Source organism: Salmo trutta, chromosome 36 (genome assembly GCF_901001165.1).
Source record: "Salmo trutta chromosome 36, fSalTru1.1, whole genome shotgun sequence".
Classification (NCBI taxonomy): domain Eukaryota; kingdom Metazoa; phylum Chordata; class Actinopteri; order Salmoniformes; family Salmonidae; genus Salmo; species Salmo trutta.
Genome location: NC_042992.1, coordinates 29,321,220 through 29,343,457, shown reverse-complemented (window position 1 = coordinate 29,343,457; position 22,238 = coordinate 29,321,220). Strand labels below are relative to the sequence as shown.

Genomic DNA, 22,238 nt, shown 5'->3' with positions numbered 1-22,238 from the left:
TTCTCGACATTAGAGAGAGGGGAGAGAAGAGAGCGAGAGCGAGATGACTGCATGAATCAGGCCTTCATGGTCGAATTGCTGCAAAGAAACTACTAATAAAGGACACTAATAATAAGAAGAGACTTGGAGGAGGTGTGATGGTATGGGGGTGCTTTGCTGGTGACACTGTCTGTGATTTATTTAGAATTCAAGGCACACTTAACCAGCATGGCTACCACAGCATTCTGCTGCAATACGCCATCCCATCTGGTTTGCGCTTAGTGTGACTATCATTTGTTTTTCAACAGGACAATGACCCAATATTCCTCCAGGCTGTGTAAGGGCTATTTGACCAAGAAGAAGAGTGATGGAGTGCTAAATCAGATTACCTATCCTCCACAATCTGGCCGACCTCAACCCAATAGAGATGGTTAGGATGAGTTGAACTGCAGAGGGAAGGAAAAGCAGCCAACAAGTGCTCAGCATATGTGGGAATGACTTCAAGACTGTTGGAAAACCATTCTATGTGAAGCTTGTTGAGAGAATGCCAAGAGTGTGCAAAGCTGCCATCAAGGCAAAGGGTGACTACTTTGAAGAATCTAAAATCTAAAATATATTTTTATTTGTTGAACACTTTTTTTGTTTACAACATGATTCCATATGTGTTATTTCACAGTTTTGATATCTTCACTATTATTCTACAATGTAGAAAATTGTAAAAATAAAGAAAAACCCTTGAATGAGTAGGTGTGTCCAAACTTTTGACTGGAACTGTAGATATTAAATTGTGTTAGATATTTCTGAGCGTAAGGTGCCAGTTTGGACAATCTTGACTTCCTTTGATGTTTAGATGTGCTGGCTGTAATCACCCTCATGAGTCAAACCAATTCATAAAATATTTACTTAATACTGATTTGCAAAGTCTTTATTACATTTGTCAAACTGTGTGATGAAGAAACAAGTACTGTATTGCAGTTGAAAATGAGTTAGTTAATAGTTAATCAAGAGAGGAAATAACAAAACTCAAATAAATATTTTAATCTACCTTATTATACATTCAATAAATAACTGATAACCGTTTTAGTCAGTGGACAGCACAGTGTGAAACCACATAAAGTACATAGCTAATAAATTCATAAACATACATACTGTTCAGCTCAACTGTAACCTTGATTAACAATCAGATGTATAATATAAAATATTGTACAATGCGCAAAAGCCTGTGGATTATTAAGCCCATTATGAATTTTCTTTTCGTGATAAAAAAATAGATGCAAGCACCCAATGAAGTCTCCTGATTAGCAGATATAGATAGATAATTGGCTGTTCTTGTGATGACAGTTGCCCACTGATGTTAGTGTTGTCACCTCAGAAGAGTCCGTTTCTGGTGGTGTACTGTACATTGTAAGATCTGCGTCTGTGCCAGCGTCTCCTTACAGCTGCACAGCAGCCACATAGCATACACTGCAAAAGAAAGATGGGGAAGCATGATTCACATGCAAAATATCATTGAAGAAATTAAACAGCTTATTTGATTAAAAACCTTGTATGCTATTTTCACAGTACACATGTGAATAAAAGCCTATACGTACACATAGCAGGATCCACAGGGGTATTAGAATGATAGCGATGCCACAAGGAATGATAATGGCCAAAGCCCAGCCAGGAAAACCTCCAACACTTGTGGTATTGAAAGGAGTAGTCAGCAAAAGGGTAGGAAGTGGTGTGGGGCTGGTAGTTGTTGTTGGGGCAACAGTGGTGGTCAGAAGACCTAGAAAATGAATTAAAATACATTTTGAAGGGATTATAAACGTGTAATATGTCATATAACATAGATATATAAGTGTTTTCGAGATTGAGTATTATACACGTTACATGGTGTTTGATAACTCACTGTCATAAAAAACATAGAAATGTCAACAGTATGGTAACAAAAGCAGCATACCTGAAACTTTTAAGACTTCCTGTAGAAAACTACTAGGCTGGTTGACATCGTCCTCTTTGTATACATACAGCACATTTGCCCTGATTTCAGTGCCAACAGCACTGTGGACGTAAAAATTGGTTTTGTGTGAGAGTTAAACATGTTCCATTCATCCAGCTTAGCTGTACAAGCAGCAGCTAAATGAAATCTGCAGAAATTCTAAAGAGTGCAGTTGAGAAAGATGGGTTGGTTCAAGGTTATGACGTTGTACTTACATGAAGTTGGCGTTGGGAAATTGAAACTGTTTGCCGTCTGGTTCACTGAGTAGGTTATGGAGCTAAAAGGGGACAAAACATCAAGTTGTCAATTGCTATCATGACCTGAACATGACCATGGATGTATCTTAGGTATAGAAGTACAGCATCTTACTAGTATGTTAATTGAATCCTGTATCTGGACGTAGGTCTCATTGGTGAATGTGAGTCTATTACTTAGAGACTCCAGGGTTACATTGGTTATTTTGAAACCAAGGTCGATGGCAAATGAAGTATCTGTAAGTTCTGTGAGCACACAAAAAAATGGTCACTATAGCAACAGATCAAATGAACTGCTACAATTTAGGAGTTTCAACAACATTAAAAAACATTCAAGAAGTGTTTAGATAGCAGGAGCAGTTGGATGTTTACTTATTAAGAAATTATTTTATAGAGTGGAGATAAATGTCTTCATGAAGCCTAATTTGTTGAACTCACTGATATAAGTTGCATTCTGGTAGGTGGTTTGAGTGGTCCTGAATCGAGGGGACAGTTGCTGCTTGACGGCACCAAGGACAGCATCCTCAGTGGGGACTGGCGTTTTGAGCTTGAATATCAGTTTAACAAAAACCACCACTGTACCGAATCTAAGAGAAAATAACAATACATGGAAAATTACATTTCCTAAAGAAAATGTGTGTGCTTGCTAGCTTGTCTTAAAGTATTTATGGTTGTGCAAAAAGTTATAGTATTGGCAGTCACTGCAATAGTAATGGTAGTGACTGGTTATAATTGGAAAAAGTAGGTAGGTGGAAAGATTGATTGATGGATAAGGATAGGATAGGCTGAACATATGAAAGTTGGTTTGGTCTATCTAGCTTGAACGGTTCAAGAGTAACTAATATTTTTGACGGGTTATTGTATGCTAATTTATGCTCATTTTAAATTGTTATAGTTTATAAAGTTCTGAAAATGTTAAAGCTGTTTTAAACGTTTGCAGCTGAAATGGTTAATGAGCAGCAGCATTTGAAATGTTTACTACTGTGTTCTCATGGTTGGCATTGAACCCATGAAGTGTTATGCCAATTTATGCAAATTGAAATGTTACAATCTATAAAAGTTTTTGAGAACTTGAAGCTTTTGACAAGCAATCTAAAATGGGTCAATCTGAACACATAAACGTTGGATTGCTGTTAATAGCTTAAACGGTTAAGGAGGAGTAGCGTGGCCAAATTTTCTCCATCTAAGTCTTCGTCCATTTTATTGCCATTGAAATGCATTGGGAGCTGATTTGAAATATTATTTGATTTGACTAAATAGGATCCCCATTAGTCGATGCCGATGGCGACAGCTAGTCTTACTGGGTTCCGACATATAGAGAAAAAGACATTACAGACAAAATACTTTAAAATGTATATAAATGTAAAGAAATTAACATGTAGTGTGTCTGTGTGTGTGTGTGTGTGTGTGTGTGTGTGTGTGTGTGTGTGTGTGTGTGTGTGTGTGTGTGTGTGTGTGTGTGTGTGTGTGTGCGTGAGTGCATATTTCAGTTACACATACATGTCAGTACACATACACACAAGTATGACACAGGGGAGAGTTGTTGTGCTGTGAGGTGTTACTTTAGTTGTTTTTTGTTGTAGTACAAAAAGTATAAATGCTATCTAAAATATTTTCTCAAGCTATTTAAGTTGGGGACATCTGCACATTTGAAAGTTAGTTCCATGTGTATAGCTTAAAGTGGTTAAGTGCTAGAGAGGGCTAAATACATCTAATAATTAGAAGAAGTATGTAAGAAATCTAGTGGTCTTGCCTTCAGCAAGCACATTAATATTAATGGAATGGATTTATATTGCGCCTTTTGACCGATTGATGTACTCAAAGAGCTTTTCAAAAGAAACGTTGACATTTTGGATGCTTTTATTAAAGCATCAGTAGTTAAGACACAAGCATGGATATACATGGTTCATTGTTGCAAAGGTTCCTTGATTGACAAAGTGTTAATTGAATTGTATGAAATAATTATAATAAATCATCTTGCTTACCTAGTTGTTGATGTCACTGAAGCCAAAAGGGTAGGAAGTGGTGTGTTGCTGGTAGTTGTTGTTGGGGCAACAGTGGTGGTCAGGAGACCTAGAATAGAAATGAAAATACATTTTAGAGGGATTATAAACTTGTAATATGTCACATAACATAGATATATAAGTGTTTTCCAGATTGAGTATTATACACGTTACATGGCGTTTGATAACTCACTGTCATAAAAAAACATAGAAATGACAACCGTATGGTAACAAAAGCAGCATACCTGAGACTTTTAAGACTTCCTGTAGAAAACTACTAGGCTGGTTGACATCTTCCTCTTTGTATACATACGTCACGTTTGCCGTGATTTCAGTGCCATCGTCACTGTGGATGTAAAAATGGGTTTTGTGTGAGAGTTAAACATGTTCCCTTCATCCTGTTTAGCTGTACCAAGCTAAATGAAATCTGCAGAAATTCTAAAGAGTGCAGTTGAGAAAGATGGGTTGGTTCAAGGTTATGACGTTGTACTTACATGAAGTTGGCGTTGGGAAATTGAAACTGGTTGCCGTCTGGTTCACTGAGAACATTATGGAGCTAAAAGGGGACAAAACATCAAGTTGTCAATTACTATCATGACCTGAACATGAACATGAATGTATCTTATGTATAGAAGTACAGTATCTTACTAGTATGTTAATTGAATCCTGTATCTGGGTTTCGGTCTCATTGGTGAGTGTGAGTCTATTACTTAGAGACTCCTGGGTTACATTGGTTATTTTGAAACCAAGGACGATGGCAAATGAAGTATCTGTAAGTTCTGTGAGCACACAAAAAAATTGATAAAATGAACTGCTACAATTTAGGAGTTTCAACAACATTAAAAAACAATCAAGAAGTATTTAGATTGCAGGAGCAGTTGAATGTTTACTTATTAAGAAATGTTTTTATAGAGTGGAAATAAATGTCTTCATGAAGCCTAATTTGTTGGACTCACTGATATAAGTTGCATTCTGGAAGGTGGTTTGAGTGGTCGTGAATTGAGGAGACAGTTGCTTCTTGACGGCAGTAAGGACATCATCCTCAGTGGGGACTGGTGATTTGACCTTGAATATCAGTTTAACAAAAACCCCCACTGTGCCGAATCTAAGAGAAAATAATAATACATGGAAAATTACATTTCCTAAAGAAAATGTGTGTACTTGCTAGCTTGTCTTAAAGTATTCATGGTTGTAAAATAAGTCATAGTATTGGCAGTCACTGCAGTAGTAATGGTAGTGACTGGTTATAATTGGAAAAAGTAGGTAGATGGAAAGATTGATTGATGGATAGGATAGGATAGCCTGAACATATGAAAGTTGGTTCGGTCTCTCTAGCTTGAACAGTTCAAGAGTCACTATTATTTTTGGCGTGATATTATATGCTAATTTATACTAATTTAAATTGTTTTAGTTTAGAACGTTTAGAAAATGTTAAAATAATTAGAAAAAGTATGTAAGAAATCTAGTGGTCTTGCCTTCAGCAAGCACATTAATAATAATGGATTGGATTTATATTGCGCCTTTTGACCGATTGATGTACTCAAAGACCATTTCTAAAGAAAGGTTGACATTTTGGATGCTTTTATTAAAAACATCAGTAGTTAACGACACAAGCATGGATAAACGTGGTTCATTGTTGCAAAGGTTCCTTGATTGACAAAGTGTTAATTGAATTGTATGAAATAATTATAATAAATCATCTTGCTTACCTAGTTGTTGATATCACTGAAGCCAAAAGGGTAGGAAGTGGTGTGTTGCTGATAGTTGTTGTTGGGGCAACAGTGTTGGTCAGGAGACCTAGAATAGAAATGAAAATACATTTTAGAGGGATTATAAACTTGTAATATGTCATATAACATAGATATATAAGTGTTTTCCAGATTGAGTATTATACACGTTACATGGTGTTTGAAAACTCACTGTCATAAAAAAACATAGAAATGACAACCGTATGGTAACAAAAGCAGCATACCTGAGACTTTTAAGACTTCCTGTAGAAAACTACTAGGCTGGTTGACATCTTCCTCTTTGTATACATACGTCACGTTTGCCGTGATTTCAGTGCCATCGTCACTGTGGATGTAAAAATGGGTTTTGTGTGAGAGTTAAACATGTTCCCTTCATCCTGTTTAGCTGTACCAAGCTAAATGAAATCTGCAGAAATTCTAAAGAGTGCAGTTGAGAAAGATGGGTTGGTTCAAGGTTATGACGTTGTACTTACATGAAGTTGGCGTTGGGAAATTGAAACTGTTTGCCGTCTGGTTCACTGAGAACCTTATGGAGCTAAAAGGGGACAAAACATCAAGTTGTCAATTACTATCATGACCTGAACATGACCATGGATGTATCTTATGTATAGAAGTACAGTATCTTACTAGTATGTTAATTGAATCCTGTATCTGGGTTTCGGTCTCATTGGTGAGTGTGAGTCTATTACTTAGAGACTCCTGGGTTACATTGGTTATTTTGAAACCAAGGACGATGGCAAATGAAGTATCTGTAAGTTCTGTGAGCACACAAAAAAATTGATAAAATGAACTGCTACAATTTAGGAGTTTCAACAACATTAAAAAACAATCAAGAAGTATTTAGATTGCAGGAGCAGTTGAATGTTTACTTATTAAGAAATGTTTTTATAGAGTGGAAATAAATGTCTTCATGAAGCCTAATTTGTTGGACTCACTGATATAAGTTGCATTCTGGAAGGTGGTTTGAGTGGTCGTGAATTGAGGAGACAGTTGCTTCTTGACGGCAGTAAGGACATCATCCTCAGTGGGGACTGGTGATTTGACCTTGAATATCAGTTTAACAAAAACCCCCACTGTGCTGAATCTAAGAGAAAATAATAATACATGGAAAATTACATTTCCTAAAGAAAATGTGTGTACTTGCTAGCTTGTCTTAAAGTATTCATGGTTGTAAAATAAGTTATATTAGTGACAGTCACTGCAAGCGTAATAGTAGTGACTGGTTATAATTGGAAAAAGTAGGAAGATGGAAAGATTGATTGATGGATAGGATAGGATAGCCTGAACATATGAAAGTTGGTTCGGTCTCTCTAGCTTGAACAGTTCAAGAGTCACTATTATTTTTGGCGTGATATTATATGCTAATTTATACTAATTTAAATTGTTTTAGTTTAGAACGTTTAGAAAATGTTAAAATAATTAGAAAAAGTATGTAAGAAATCTAGTGGTCTTGCCTTCAGCAAGCACATTAATAATAATGGATTGGATTTATATTGCGCCTTTTGACCGATTGATGTACTCAAAGACCATTTCTAAAGAAAGGTTGACATTTTGGATGCTTTTATTAAAAACATCAGTAGTTAACGACACAAGCATGGATAAACGTGGTTCATTGTTGCAAAGGTTCCTTGATTGACAAAGTGTTAATTGAATTGTATGAAATAATTATAATAAATCATCTTGCTTACCTAGTTGTTGATGTCACTGAAGCCAAAAGGGTAGGAAGTGGTGTGTTGCTGATAGTTGTTGTTGGGGCAACAGTGTTGGTCAGGAGACCTAGAATAGAAATGAAAATACATTTTAGAGGGATTATAAACTTGTAATATGTCATATAACATAGATATATAAGTGTTTTCCAGATTGAGTATTATACACGTTACATGGTGTTTGATAACTCACTGTCATAAAAAAACATAGAAATGACAACCGTATGGTAACAAAAGCAGCATACCTGAGACTTTTAAGACTTCCTGTAGAAAACTACTAGGCTGGTTGACATCTTCCTCTTTGTATACATACGTCACGTTTGCCGTGATTTCAGTGCCATCGTCACTGTGGATGTAAAAATGGGTTTTGTGTGAGAGTTAAACATGTTCCCTTCATCCTGTTTAGCTGTACCAAGCTAAATGAAATCTGCAGAAATTCTAAAGAGTGCAGTTGAGAAAGATGGGTTGGTTCAAGGTTATGACGTTGTACTTACATGAAGTTGGCGTTGGGAAATTGAAACTGTTTGCCGTCTGGTTCACTGAGAACCTTATGGAGCTAAAAGGGGACAAAACATCAAGTTGTCAATTACTATCATGACCTGAACATGACCGTGGATGTATCTTATGTATAGAAGTACAGTATCTTACTAGTATGTTAATTGAATCCTGTATCTGGGTTTCGGTCTCATTGGTGAGTGTGAGTCTATTACTTAGAGACTCCTGGGTTACATTGGTTATTTTGAAACCAAGGACGATGGCAAATGAAGTATCTGTAAGTTCTGTGAGCACACAAAAAAATTGATAAAATGAACTGCTACAATTTAGGAGTTTCAACAACATTAAAAAACAATCAAGAAGTATTTAGATTGCAGGAGCAGTTGAATGTTTACTTATTAAGAAATGTTTTTATAGAGTGGAAATAAATGTCTTCATGAAGCCTAATTTGTTGGACTCACTGATATAAGTTGCATTCTGGAAGGTGGCTTGAGTGGTCGTGAATTGAGGAGACAGTTGCTTCTTGACGGCAGTAAGGACATCATCCTCAGTGGGGACTGGTGATTTGACCTTGAATATCAGTTTAACAAAAACCCCCACTGTGCTGAATCTAAGAGAAAATAATAATACATGGAAAATTACATTTCCTAAAGAAAATGTGTGTACTTGCTAGCTTGTCTTAAAGTATTCATGGTTGTAAAATAAGTTATATTAGTGACAGTCACTGCAAGCGTAATAGTAGTGACTGGTTATAATTGGAAAAAGTAGGAAGATGGAAAGATTGATTGATGGATAGGATAGGATAGCCTGAACATATGAAAGTTGGTTCGGTCTCTCTAGCTTGAACAGTTCAAGAGTCACTATTATTTTTGGCGTGATATTATATGCTAATTTATACTAATTTAAATTGTTTTAGTTTAGAACGTTTAGAAAATGTTAAAATAATTAGAAAAAGTATGTAAGAAATCTAGTGGTCTTGCCTTCAGCAAGCACATTAATAATAATGGATTGGATTTATATTGCGCCTTTTGACCGATTGATGTACTCAAAGACCATTTCTAAAGAAAGGTTGACATTTTGGATGCTTTTATTAAAAACATCAGTAGTTAACGACACAAGCATGGATAAACGTGGTTCATTGTTGCAAAGGTTCCTTGATTGACAAAGTGTTAATTGAATTGTATGAAATAATTATAATAAATCATCTTGCTTACCTAGTTGTTGATGTCACTGAAGCCAAAAGGGTAGGAAGTGGTGTGTTGCTGATAGTTGTTGTTGGGGCAACAGTGTTGGTCAGGAGACCTAGAATAGAAATGAAAATACATTTTAGAGGGATTATAAACTTGTAATATGTCATATAACATAGATATATAAGTGTTTTCCAGATTGAGTATTATACACGTTACATGGTGTTTGATAACTCACTGTCATAAAAAAACATAGAAATGACAACCGTATGGTAACAAAAGCAGCATACCTGAGACTTTTAAGACTTCCTGTAGAAAACTACTAGGCTGGTTGACATCTTCCTCTTTGTATACATACGTCACGTTTGCCGTGATTTCAGTGCCATCGTCACTGTGGATGTAAAAATGGGTTTTGTGTGAGAGTTAAACATGTTCCCTTCATCCTGTTTAGCTGTACCAAGCTAAATGAAATCTGCAGAAATTCTAAAGAGTGCAGTTGAGAAAGATGGGTTGGTTCAAGGTTATGACGTTGTACTTACATGAAGTTGGCGTTGGGAAATTGAAACTGTTTGCCGTCTGGTTCACTGAGAACCTTATGGAGCTAAAAGGGGACAAAACATCAAGTTGTCAATTACTATCATGACCTGAACATGACCGTGGATGTATCTTATGTATAGAAGTACAGTATCTTACTAGTATGTTAATTGAATCCTGTATCTGGGTTTCGGTCTCATTGGTGAGTGTGAGTCTATTACTTAGAGACTCCTGGGTTACATTGGTTATTTTGAAACCAAGGACGATGGCAAATGAAGTATCTGTAAGTTCTGTGAGCACACAAAAAAATTGATAAAATGAACTGCTACAATTTAGGAGTTTCAACAACATTAAAAAACAATCAAGAAGTATTTAGATTGCAGGAGCAGTTGAATGTTTACTTATTAAGAAATGTTTTTATAGAGTGGAAATAAATGTCTTCATGAAGCCTAATTTGTTGGACTCACTGATATAAGTTGCATTCTGGAAGGTGGTTTGAGTGGTCGTGAATTGAGGAGACAGTTGCTTTTTGACGGCAGTAAGGACATCATCCTCAGTGGGGACTGGTGATTTGACCTTGAATATCAGTTTAACAAAAACCCCCACTGTGCTGAATCTAAGAGAAAATAATAATACATGGAAAATTACATTTCCTAAAGAAAATGTGTGTACTTGCTAAAATAAGTTATATTAGTGACAGTCACTGCAAGCGTAATAGTAGTGACTGGTTATAATTGGAAAAAGTAGGAAGATGGAAAGATTGATTGATGGATAGGATAGGATAGCCTGAACATATGAAAGTTGGTTCGGTCTCTCTAGCTTGAACAGTTCAAGAGTCACTATTATTTTTGGCGTGATATTATATGCTAATTTATACTAATTTAAATTGTTTTAGTTTAGAACGTTTAGAAAATGTTAAAATAATTAGAAAAAGTATGTAAGAAATCTAGTGGTCTTGCCTTCAGCAAGCACATTAATAATAATGGATTGGATTTATATTGCGCCTTTTGACCGATTGATGTACTCAAAGACCATTTCTAAAGAAAGGTTGACATTTTGGATGCTTTTATTAAAAACATCAGTAGTTAACGACACAAGCATGGATAAACGTGGTTCATTGTTGCAAAGGTTCCTTGATTGACAAAGTGTTAATTGAATTGTATGAAATAATTCTAATAAATCATCTTGCTTACCTAGTTGTTGATGTCACTGAAGCCAAAAGGGTAGGAAGTGGTGTGTTGCTGATAGTTGTTGTTGGGGCAACAGTGTTGGTCAGGAGACCTAGAATAGAAATGAAAATACATTTTAGAGGGATTATAAACTTGTAATATGTCATATAACATAGATATATAAGTGTTTTCCAGATTGAGTATTATACACGTTACATGGTGTTTGATAACTCACTGTCATAAAAAAACATAGAAATGACAACCGTATGGTAACAAAAGCAGCATACCTGAGACTTTTAAGACTTCCTGTAGAAAACTACTAGGCTGGTTGACATCTTCCTCTTTGTATACATACGTCACGTTTGCCGTGATTTCAGTGCCATCGTCACTGTGGATGTAAAAATGGGTTTTGTGTGAGAGTTAAACATGTTCCCTTCATCCTGTTTAGCTGTACCAAGCTAAATGAAATCTGCAGAAATTCTAAAGAGTGCAGTTGAGAAAGATGGGTTGGTTCAAGGTTATGACGTTGTACTTACATGAAGTTGGCGTTGGGAAATTGAAACTGTTTGCCGTCTGGTTCACTGAGAACCTTATGGAGCTAAAAGGGGACAAAACATCAAGTTGTCAATTACTATCATGACCTGAACATGACCGTGGATGTATCTTATGTATAGAAGTACAGTATCTTACTAGTATGTTAATTGAATCCTGTATCTGGGTTTCGGTCTCATTGGTGAGTGTGAGTCTATTACTTAGAGACTCCTGGGTTACATTGGTTATTTTGAAACCAAGGACGATGGCAAATGAAGTATCTGTAAGTTCTGTGAGCACACAAAAAAATTGATAAAATGAACTGCTACAATTTAGGAGTTTCAACAACATTAAAAAACAATCAAGAAGTATTTAGATTGCAGGAGCAGTTGAATGTTTACTTATTAAGAAATGTTTTTATAGAGTGGAAATAAATGTCTTCATGAAGCCTAATTTGTTGGACTCACTGATATAAGTTGCATTCTGGAAGGTGGTTTGAGTGGTCGTGAATTGAGGAGACAGTTGCTTTTTGACGGCAGTAAGGACATCATCCTCAGTGGGGACTGGTGATTTGACCTTGAATATCAGTTTAACAAAAACCCCCACTGTGCTGAATCTAAGAGAAAATAATAATACATGGAAAATTACATTTCCTAAAGAAAATGTGTGTACTTGCTAAAATAAGTTATATTAGTGACAGTCACTGCAAGCGTAATAGTAGTGACTGGTTATAATTGGAAAAAGTAGGTAGATGGAAAGATTGATTGATGGATAGGATAGGATAGCCTGAACATATGAAAGTTGGTTCGGTCTCTCTAGCTTGAACAGTTCAAGAGTCACTATTATTTTTGGCGTGATATTATATGCTAATTTATACTAATTTAAATTGTTTTAGTTTAGAACGTTTAGAAAATGTTAAAATAATTAGAAAAAGTATGTAAGAAATCTAGTGGTCTTGCCTTCAGCAAGCACATTAATAATAATGGATTGGATTTATATTGCGCCTTTTGACCGATTGATGTACTCAAAGACCATTTCTAAAGAAAGGTTGACATTTTGGATGCTTTTATTAAAAACATCAGTAGTTAACGACACAAGCATGGATAAACGTGGTTCATTGTTGCAAAGGTTCCTTGATTGACAAAGTGTTAATTGAATTGTATGAAATAATTATAATAAATCATCTTGCTTACCTAGTTGTTGATGTCACTGAAGCCAAAAGGGTAGGAAGTGGTGTGTTGCTGATAGTTGTTGTTGGGGCAACAGTGTTGGTCAGGAGACCTAGAATAGAAATGAAAATACATTTTAGAGGGATTATAAACTTGTAATATGTCATATAACATAGATATATAAGTGTTTTCCAGATTGAGTATTATACACGTTACATGGTGTTTGATAACTCACTGTCATAAAAAAACATAGAAATGACAACCGTATGGTAACAAAAGCAGCATACCTGAGACTTTTAAGACTTCCTGTAGAAAACTACTAGGCTGGTTGACATCTTCCTCTTTGTATACATACGTCACGTTTGCCGTGATTTCAGTGCCATCGTCACTGTGGATGTAAAAATGGGTTTTGTGTGAGAGTTAAACATGTTCCCTTCATCCTGTTTAGCTGTACCAAGCTAAATGAAATCTGCAGAAATTCTAAAGAGTGCAGTTGAGAAAGATGGGTTGGTTCAAGGTTATGACGTTGTACTTACATGAAGTTGGCGTTGGGAAATTGAAACTGTTTGCCGTCTGGTTCACTGAGAACCTTATGGAGCTAAAAGGGGACAAAACATCAAGTTGTCAATTACTATCATGACCTGAACATGACCGTGGATGTATCTTATGTATAGAAGTACAGTATCTTACTAGTATGTTAATTGAATCCTGTATCTGGGTTTCGGTCTCATTGGTGAGTGTGAGTCTATTACTTAGAGACTCCTGGGTTACATTGGTTATTTTGAAACCAAGGACGATGGCAAATGAAGTATCTGTAAGTTCTGTGAGCACACAAAAAAATTGATAAAATGAACTGCTACAATTTAGGAGTTTCAACAACATTAAAAAACAATCAAGAAGTATTTAGATTGCAGGAGCAGTTGAATGTTTACTTATTAAGAAATGTTTTTATAGAGTGGAAATAAATGTCTTCATGAAGCCTAATTTGTTGGACTCACTGATATAAGTTGCATTCTGGAAGGTGGTTTGAGTGGTCGTGAATTGAGGAGACAGTTGCTTCTTGACGGCAGTAAGGACATCATCCTCAGTGGGGACTGGTGATTTGACCTTGAATATCAGTTTAACAAAAACCCCCACTGTGCTGAATCTAAGAGAAAATAATAATACATGGAAAATTACATTTCCTAAAGAAAATGTGTGTACTTGCTAAAATAAGTTATATTAGTGACAGTCACTGCAAGCGTAATAGTAGTGACTGGTTATAATTGGAAAAAGTAGGAAGATGGAAAGATTGATTGATGGATAGGATAGGATAGCCTGAACATATGAAAGTTGGTTCGGTCTCTCTAGCTTGAACAGTTCAAGAGTCACTATTATTTTTGGCGTGATATTATATGCTAATTTATACTAATTTAAATTGTTTTAGTTTAGAACGTTTAGAAAATGTTAAAATAATTAGAAAAAGTATGTAAGAAATCTAGTGGTCTTGCCTTCAGCAAGCACATTAATAATAATGGATTGGATTTATATTGCGCCTTTTGACCGATTGATGTACTCAAAGACCATTTCTAAAGAAAGGTTGACATTTTGGATGCTTTTATTAAAAACATCAGTAGTTAACGACACAAGCATGGATAAACGTGGTTCATTGTTGCAAAGGTTCCTTGATTGACAAAGTGTTAATTGAATTGTATGAAATAATTCTAATAAATCATCTTGCTTACCTAGTTGTTGATGTCACTGAAGCCAAAAGGGTAGGAAGTGGTGTGTTGCTGATAGTTGTTGTTGGGGCAACAGTGTTGGTCAGGAGACCTAGAATAGAAATGAAAATACATTTTAGAGGGATTATAAACTTGTAATATGTCATATAACATAGATATATAAGTGTTTTCCAGATTGAGTATTATACACGTTACATGGTGTTTGATAACTCACTGTCATAAAAAAACATAGAAATGACAACCGTATGGTAACAAAAGCAGCATACCTGAGACTTTTAAGACTTCCTGTAGAAAACTACTAGGCTGGTTGACATCTTCCTCTTTGTATACATACGTCACGTTTGCCGTGATTTCAGTGCCATCGTCACTGTGGATGTAAAAATGGGTTTTGTGTGAGAGTTAAACATGTTCCCTTCATCCTGTTTAGCTGTACAAGCAGCAGCTAAATGAAATCTGCATAAATTCTAAAGAGTGCAGTTGAGAAAGATGGGTTAGTTCAAGGTTATGACGTTGTACTTACCTGAAGTTGGCGTTGGGAAATTGAAACTGGTTGCCGTCTGGTTCACTGAGAACATTATGGAGCTAAAAGGGGACAAAACATCAAGTTGTCAATTACTATCATGACCTGAACATGACCATGGATGTATCTTATGTATAGAAGTACAGTATCTTACTAGTATGTTAATTGAATCCTGTATCTGGGTTTCGGTCTCAATGGTGAGTGTGAGTCTATTACTTAGAGACTCCTGGGTTACATTGGTTATTTTGAAACCAAGGTCGATGGCAAATGAAGTATCTGTAAGTTCTGTGAGCACACAAAAAAATGGATAAAATGAACTGCTACAATTTAGGAGTTTCAACAACATTAAAAAACATTCAAGAAGTATTTAGATTGCAGGAGCAGTTGAATGTTTACTTATTAAGAAATGTTTTTATAGAGTGGAAATAAATGTCTTCATGAAGCCTAATTTGTTGGACTCACTGATATAAGTTGCATTCTGGAAGGTGGTTTGAGTGGTCGTGAATTGAGGAGACAGTTGCTTCTTGACGGCACCAAGGACATCATCCTCAGTGGGGACTGGCGTTTTGACCTTGAATATCAGTTTAACAAAAACCCCCACTGTGCCGAATCTAAGAGAAAATAATAATACATGGAAAATTATATTTTCTAAATAAATGTTAAAATAATTAGAAAAAGTATGTAAGAAATCTAGTTGTCTTGCCTTCAGCAAGCACATTAACAGTAATGAATTGGATTTATATTGCGCCTTTTGACCGATTGATGTACTCAAAGTGCTTTTCTAAAGAAAGGTTGACATTTTGGATGCTTTTATGAAAACATTAGTATTTCACAACACAAGCATGGATTTACATGGTTCATTGTTGCAAAAGTTCCTTGATTGACAAAGTGTTAATTGAATTGTATGAATTAATTATGCTAAATTATCTTGCATACCTAGTTGTTGATGTCACTGAAGCCATAGAAGTTGAGTTATAAGTTGCAGTTCTGGATGCCGAGTTAGTAAGTACAATTGTGGTTGTACTTGTAGGTGCTGCAGTTGTAGTCGTTGTTGTAGGATGAGAACTACCAGTTGTGGTGGTGGTTGTAGGACCTGCAGTATTAATTGTTGTAATAGAAGCAACATTTATGGTGGTGGTTTTAAGAGCTGGAGTTGCGATTGTTGGAGATGTATTTGTAGTTGTCATTATTGCAGGTGAAGTTTTGGTTGTCGTCGTAGAAGCTTCAGTTGTGGTGGATATAGGAGCTGCCAGTATAGTTGTGGTAGTAGGAGCTTCTATGGTGCTGGTGGTAGTAGGGACAGTGGTAGTTCCAGTAAAAGCTGTAGTTGTTGTTGTAGTAAGAGCGGCAGTTGTCGTAGTTGGTGCAGCATTTGTATTGGTCATAAGAGCTACAGTTGTTGTTGTAGGAGATACAGTTGTCATTGTAGGTGCTGCTGTTGTAGTGGGCATAGAAGCTACCGATGTTGTGGTAGGTACTGCAGGTGTAGTGATTGTTGAACCCACAGTTGTTGTAGTAAGAGCAGAACTGGTTGTTGTAGGGGTTGGTGTTGTGGTTGTCGTAGGAGCAACATTTATTGTAGTAAGAGCTGTAGTTGTGGGTTTTGTTGTAGTTACTGCTGTTGTAGTGTTTGAAAGATCTAGAGTTATTGTGGTAGCAGCTACAGGTGTTGTCGTAGGAGGTAGAGTTGTTGTAGTATGTTCTGCAATCGCAGAAGCCGTAGGAGCTACAGTTGATGTTGTACGAGCTACATTTATTGTAGTAGGAGCTGTGGTTGCAGTTGTTGCAGGAACTCCAGTTGTATTGGTTGCAGGACCTACAGTAGTTGTCGTAAGAGCTGCAGTTGACGTTGGACCTGCAGAAGTCGTAGAAGCTGCAGTTGTTGTAGAAGCGGCACTTGTTATAGGAACTGCAGGTGTTGTACTAGCTGCTGTAATTGTGGTTGTTGTTGTAGCTTCAGTTGTAGTTGTCAAAATAGGTGCTACAGTTGTGGTGGTCGAAGGACCAACAACAATTGTCGTATGAGTTACAGTTGTTTTCGTAAGAGCTGTAGTTGTCAAAGGAGCTGCAGTGGTTGTCATAAGGGCAGCTGCTGTGGTTGACATAGAAGCTACAGTTGTTGTAGCAGGAGCTGTAGTTATAATTATTGCAGTAGGTACTGCAGGTGTAGTGGTCATAGGAGCTACAGTTGTAGGAACTGCAGGTGCTGTAGTAGGTGCTGTTGTTGTGGCTGTCGTTGGAGCTGAAGTTGCAGTTGTTGTAGCAGCTAATGCAGTTGTTGATCTGGTCATTTCTGCAGTTATAGCAGTCATATGAGTGGGTACTGTGGCAGTAGATTCTGGAGTTGTAGTCGTCGTAGCAGCAGCACTTGTTGTAGTTAGATCTGCAGTGGTTGTCGTAGAGGCAGCTGCTGTGGTTGTCGTAGAAGCTACAGTTGTTATAGCAGGAGCTGAAGTTGAGATCGGTGTAGTAAGTAAAGCAGGTGTAGTGGTCGTGGGAGCTACAGTTGTAGGAACTGCAGGTGTTGTAGAAGGTGCAGTTGTTGTGGTTGTCGTAGGAGCTAAAGTTGTAGTTATTTTAGAAGGTGCTGCAGTGGCTGTCGTGGTAGGTTCTGCAGTCGTAGCAGTCGTAGGAGTAGGTTCTGTCGGAGTAGGTTCTGGAGATGTAGTGGTCGTTGGAGCAGCAGTTGTTTTTGTTAGAGCTGCAGTTGTTATCGTAGAGACAGCTGCTGTGGTTGATGTAGAAGCTACAGTTGTTCTAGCAGGAGCTGTAGTTGTGATTGTTGAAGTAAGTACATCAGGTGTAGTGGTCGCTGGAGCTACAGTTGTAGGAACTGCAGGTGTTGTAGTAGGTGCTGTTGTTGTGGTTGTTGTAGGAGCTGAAGTTGTAGTTGTAGAAGGTGCTGCAGTTGTTGCGGTCGTAAGAACAACAATATTTGTTGTAGGAGATAAAGTGGTTGTTTTGGTAGGTTCTGCAGTCGTTGCAGTCGTACGAGTAGGTTCTGTCGCAGTAGGTTCTGGATTTGTAGTGGTTGTTGAAGCTGCAGTTGTTGTAGTAAGAGCTGCAGTGGTTGTCGTAGAGACAGCTGCTGTGCTTGATGTAGAAGCTACAGGTGTTGTAGCAGGAGCTGTAGTTGTGATTGTTGTAGTAAGTAAATCGGGTGAAGTATTAGCTGGAGCTATACTTGTAGGAACTGCAGGTGTTGTAGTGGGTGCTGTTGGTGTGGTTGTCGTAGGAGCTGAAGTTGTAGTTGTTGTAGAAGGTGCTGAAGTTGTTGCGGTCGTAAGAACAACAATGTTTGTTGTAGGTGCTAAAGTGGTTGTTGAGGTAGATTCCGCAGTCATTGCAGTCGTACGAGTAGGTTCTGTCGTAGCAGGTTCTGTCGTTGTAGTGGTTGTTGGAGCAGCAGTTGTTGTAGTAAGAGCTGCAGTGGTTGGCATAGAGACAGCTGCTTTGGTTGACATAGAAGCTACAGTTGTTGTAGCAGGAGCTGTAGTTATGATTGTTGTAGTAAGTACATCAGGTGTAGTGGTCGCTGGAGCTACAGTTGTAGGAACTGCAGGTGTTGTAGTGGGTGCTGTTGTTGTGGTTGTCATAGGAGCTGAAGTTGTACTTGTTGTAGAAGGTGCTGCAGTAGTTGCTGTCGTAAGAACAGCAGATGTTGTAGTAGGAGCTGCCGTTGCTGTCGTGGTAGGTTCTGCAGTCGTAGCAGTCATAGGAGTAGGTTCTGTCGTAATAGGTTCTGGAGTTGTAGTGGTCGTTGGAGCAGCAGTTGTTGTAGTAAGAGCTGCAGTGGTTGGGGTAGAGACAGCTACTGTGGTTGACGTAGAAGCTACAGTTGTTGTAGCAGGAGCTGTAGTTGTGATTGTTGTAGTAAGTTCATCAGGTGTAGTGGTCGCTGGAGCTACACTTGTAGGAACTGCAGTTGTTGTAGTGGGTGCTGTTGGTGTGGTTGTCGTAGGAGCTGAAGTTGTAGTTGTTGTAGAAGGTGCTGCAGTTGTTGCGGTCGTAAGAACAACGTTTGTTGTAGGAGCTAAAGTGGTTGTTGAGGTAGGTTCTGCAGATGTTGCAGTCGTACGAGTAGGTTCTGTCGTAGTAGGTTCTGGATTTGTAGTGGTTGTTGAAGCTGCAGTTGTTGTAGTAAGAGCTGCAGTGGTTGTCGTAGAGACAGCTGCTGTGCTTGACGTAGAAGCTACAGTTGTTGTAGCAGGAGCTGAAGTTGTGATTGTTGTAGTAAGTACATCAGGTGTAGTGGTCGCTGGAGCTACAGTTGTAGGAACTGCAGGTGTTGTAGTAGGTGCTGTTGTTGTGGTTGTCGTAGGAGCTGAAGTTGTACTTGTTGTAGAAGGTGCTGCAGTAGTTGCTGTCGTAAGAACAGCAGATGTTGTACTAGGAGCTGCCGTTGCTGTTGTGGTAAGTTCTGCAGTCGTAGCAGTCGTAGGAGTAGGTTCTGTCGTAATAGGTTCTAGAGTTGTAGTGGTCGTTGGAGTAGCAGTTGTTTTAGTTAGAGCTGCAGTGGTTGACGTAGAGACAGCTGCTGTGGTTGACGTAGAAGCTACAGTTGTTGTACCAGGAGCTGTAGTTATGGTTGTTGTAGAAAGTACATCAGGTGTAGTGGTCGCTGGAACTACAGTTGTAGGAACTGCAGGTGTTGTAGTGGGTGCTGTTGTTGTGGTTATTGTAGGAGCTGAAGTTGTAGTTGTTGTAGAAGGTGCTGCAGTTGTTGCGGTTGTAAGAACAACAATGTTTTTTGTAGGAGCTAAAGTGGTTGTTGTGGTAGGTTCTGCAGTCGTTGCAGTCGTAGGAGTAGGTTCTGTTGTAATAGGTTCTGGAGATGTAGTGGTTGTTGGAGCTGCAGTTGTTGTAGTAAGAGCAGCAGTGGTTGTCGTAGAGGCAGATGCTGTGGTTGACAGAGGAGCTACAGTTGTTGTAGCAGGAGCTGTAGTTGTGATTGTTGTAGTAATTAAAGCAGGTGTAGTGGTCGTGGCAGCTAGAGTTGTAGGAACTACTGGTGTTGTAGTCGGTGCTGTTGTTGTGGTTGTCGTAGGAGCTAAAGTTGAAATGATTTTAGAAGGTGCTGCATTCGCTGCGGTCGTAAGAACAGCAGATGCTGTAGTAGGAGCTGCATTGGCTGTCGTGGTAGGTTCTGCAGTCGTAGCAGTCGTAGGAGTAGGTTCTGTCGGAGTAGGTTCTGGAGATGTAGTGGTCATTGGAGCAGCAGTTGTTTTTGTTTGAGCTGCAGTTGTTATCGTAGAGACAGCTGCTGTGGTTGACGTAGAAGCTACAGTTGTTCTAGCAGGAGCTGTAGTTGTGATTGTTGTAGTAAGTACATCAGGTGTAGTGGTCGCTGGAACTACAGTTGTAAGAACTGCAGGTGTTGTAGTGGGTGCTGTTGTTGTGGTTGTTGTAGGAGCTGAAGTTGCAGTTGTTGTAGAAGGTGCTGCAGTTGTTGCGGTTGTAAGAACAACAATGTTTGTTGTAGGAGCTAAAGTGGTTGTTGTGGTAGGTTCTGCAGTCGTTGCAGTCGTACGAGTAGGTTCTGTCGTAGTAGGTTCTGGAGTTGTAGTGGTTGTTGGAGCAGCAGTTGTTGTAGTAAGAGCTGCAGTGGTTGGGGTAGAGACAGCTGCTGTGGTTGACGTAGAAGCTACAGTTGTTGTAGCAGGAGCTGTAGTTGTGATTGTTGTAGTAAGTACATCAGGTGTAGTGGTCGCTGGAGCTACAGTTGTAGGAACTGCAGGTGTTGTAGTAGGTGCTGTTGTTGTGGTTGTTGTAGGAGCTGAAGTTGTACTTGTTGTAGAAGGTGCTGCAGTAGTTGCTGTTGTAAGAACAGCAGATGTTGTAGTAGGAGCTGCCGTTGCTGTCGTGGTAGGTTCTGCAGTCGTAGCAGTCGTAGGAGTAGGTTCTGTCATAATAGGTTCTGGAGTTGTAGCGGTCGTTGGAGCAGCAGCTGTTTTAGTTAGAGCTGAGGTGGTTGTCGTAGAGACAGCTGCTGTGGTTGACGTAGAAGCTACAGTTGTAGTAGCAGCAGCTGTAGTTATGATTGTTGTAGAAAGTACATCAGGTGTAGTGGTCGCTGGAACTACAGTTGTAGGAACTGCAGGTGTTGTAGTGGGTGCTGTTGTTGTGGTTATTGTAGGAGCTGAAGTTGTAGTTGTTGTAGAAGGTGCTGCAGTTGTTGCGGTTGTAAGAACAACAATGTTTGTTGTAGGAGCTAAAGTGGTTGGCGTGGTAGGTTCTGCAGTCGTTGCAGTCGTAGGAGTAGGTTCTGTTGTAATAGGTTCTGGAGATGTAGTGGTTGTTGGAGCTGCAGTTGTTGTAGTAAGAGCAGCAGTGGTTGTCGTAGAGGCAGATGCAGTGGTTGACAGAGGAGCTACAGTTGTTGTAGCAGGACCTGTAGTGGTGATTGTTGTAGTAATTAAAGCAGGTGTAGTGGTCGTGGCAGCTAGAGTTGTAGGAACTACTGGTGTTGTAGTCTGTGCTGTTGTTGTGGTTGTCGTAGGAGCTAAAGTTGAAATGATTTTAGAAGGTGCTGCATTCGCTGCGGTCGTAAGAACAGCAGATGCTGTAGTAGGAGCTGCATTGGCTGTCGTGGTAGGTTCTGCAGTCGTAGCAGTCGTAGGAGTAGGTTCTGTCGGAGTAGGTTCTGGAGATGTAGTGGTCATTGGAGCAGCAGTTGTTTTTGTTAGAGCTGCAGTTGTTATCGTAGAGACAGCTGCTGTGGTTGACGTAGAAGCTACAGTTGTTCTAGCAGGAGCTGTAGTTGTGATTGTTGTAGTAAGTACATCAGGTGTAGTGGTCGCTGGAACTACAGTTGTAAGAACTGCAGGTGTTGTAGTGGGTGCTGTTGTTGTGGTTATTGTAGGAGCTGAAGTTGCAGTTGTTGTAGAAGGTGCTGCAGTTGTTGCGGTTGTAAGAACAACAATGTTTGTTGTAGGAGCTAAAGTGGTTGTTGTGGTAGGTTCTGCAGTCGTTGCAGTCGTACGAGTAGGTTCTGTCGTAGTAGGTTCTGGAGTTGTAGTGGTTGTTGGAGCAGCAGTTATTGTAGTAAGAGCTGCAGTGGTTGGCGTAGAGACAGCTGCTTTGGTTGACGTAGAAGCTACAGTTGTTGTAGCAGGAGCTGTAGTTATGATTGTTGTAGTAAGTACATCAGGTGTAGTGGTCGCTGGAGCTACAGTTGTAGGAACTGCAGGTGTTGTAGTGGGTGCTGTTGTTGTGGTTGTCATAGGAGCTGAAGTTGT

At 38.7% G+C, this 22,238-nt stretch overlaps 1 protein-coding gene across 1 annotated transcript in view; it reads right to left on the bottom strand.

Moving 5' to 3' along the window:
- Positions 1-886: 886 nt before the first annotated feature.
- The window catches only part of LOC115176124 (uncharacterized), a 145,424-nt gene continuing 124,072 nt past the window's right edge, over positions 887-22,238 (bottom strand). Inside the window, exons 35-75 of the mRNA XM_029735957.1 lie at positions 15,463-15,611; positions 15,155-15,285; positions 15,001-15,062; positions 14,747-14,847; positions 14,484-14,571; positions 13,758-13,906; positions 13,450-13,580; positions 13,296-13,357; positions 13,047-13,147; positions 12,784-12,871; positions 12,058-12,206; positions 11,750-11,880; positions 11,596-11,657; positions 11,347-11,447; positions 11,084-11,171; positions 10,358-10,506; positions 10,050-10,180; positions 9,896-9,957; positions 9,647-9,747; positions 9,384-9,471; positions 8,631-8,779; positions 8,323-8,453; positions 8,169-8,230; positions 7,920-8,020; positions 7,657-7,744; positions 6,904-7,052; positions 6,596-6,726; positions 6,442-6,503; positions 6,193-6,293; positions 5,930-6,017; positions 5,177-5,325; positions 4,869-4,999; positions 4,715-4,776; positions 4,466-4,566; positions 4,203-4,290; positions 2,656-2,804; positions 2,333-2,463; positions 2,179-2,240; positions 1,925-2,025; positions 1,572-1,750; positions 887-1,443 (exon numbers count right to left, since the gene is read on the bottom strand). Coding sequence (XP_029591817.1) covers positions 1,348-1,443; positions 1,572-1,750; positions 1,925-2,025; positions 2,179-2,240; positions 2,333-2,463; positions 2,656-2,804; positions 4,203-4,290; positions 4,466-4,566; positions 4,715-4,776; positions 4,869-4,999; positions 5,177-5,325; positions 5,930-6,017; positions 6,193-6,293; positions 6,442-6,503; positions 6,596-6,726; positions 6,904-7,052; positions 7,657-7,744; positions 7,920-8,020; positions 8,169-8,230; positions 8,323-8,453; positions 8,631-8,779; positions 9,384-9,471; positions 9,647-9,747; positions 9,896-9,957; positions 10,050-10,180; positions 10,358-10,506; positions 11,084-11,171; positions 11,347-11,447; positions 11,596-11,657; positions 11,750-11,880; positions 12,058-12,206; positions 12,784-12,871; positions 13,047-13,147; positions 13,296-13,357; positions 13,450-13,580; positions 13,758-13,906; positions 14,484-14,571; positions 14,747-14,847; positions 15,001-15,062; positions 15,155-15,285; positions 15,463-15,611 — 4,435 coding nt within the window. The 3' untranslated portion in view covers positions 887-1,347. The remainder of the gene's footprint in view (positions 1,444-1,571; positions 1,751-1,924; positions 2,026-2,178; positions 2,241-2,332; positions 2,464-2,655; positions 2,805-4,202; positions 4,291-4,465; positions 4,567-4,714; positions 4,777-4,868; positions 5,000-5,176; positions 5,326-5,929; positions 6,018-6,192; positions 6,294-6,441; positions 6,504-6,595; positions 6,727-6,903; positions 7,053-7,656; positions 7,745-7,919; positions 8,021-8,168; positions 8,231-8,322; positions 8,454-8,630; positions 8,780-9,383; positions 9,472-9,646; positions 9,748-9,895; positions 9,958-10,049; positions 10,181-10,357; positions 10,507-11,083; positions 11,172-11,346; positions 11,448-11,595; positions 11,658-11,749; positions 11,881-12,057; positions 12,207-12,783; positions 12,872-13,046; positions 13,148-13,295; positions 13,358-13,449; positions 13,581-13,757; positions 13,907-14,483; positions 14,572-14,746; positions 14,848-15,000; positions 15,063-15,154; positions 15,286-15,462; positions 15,612-22,238) is intronic.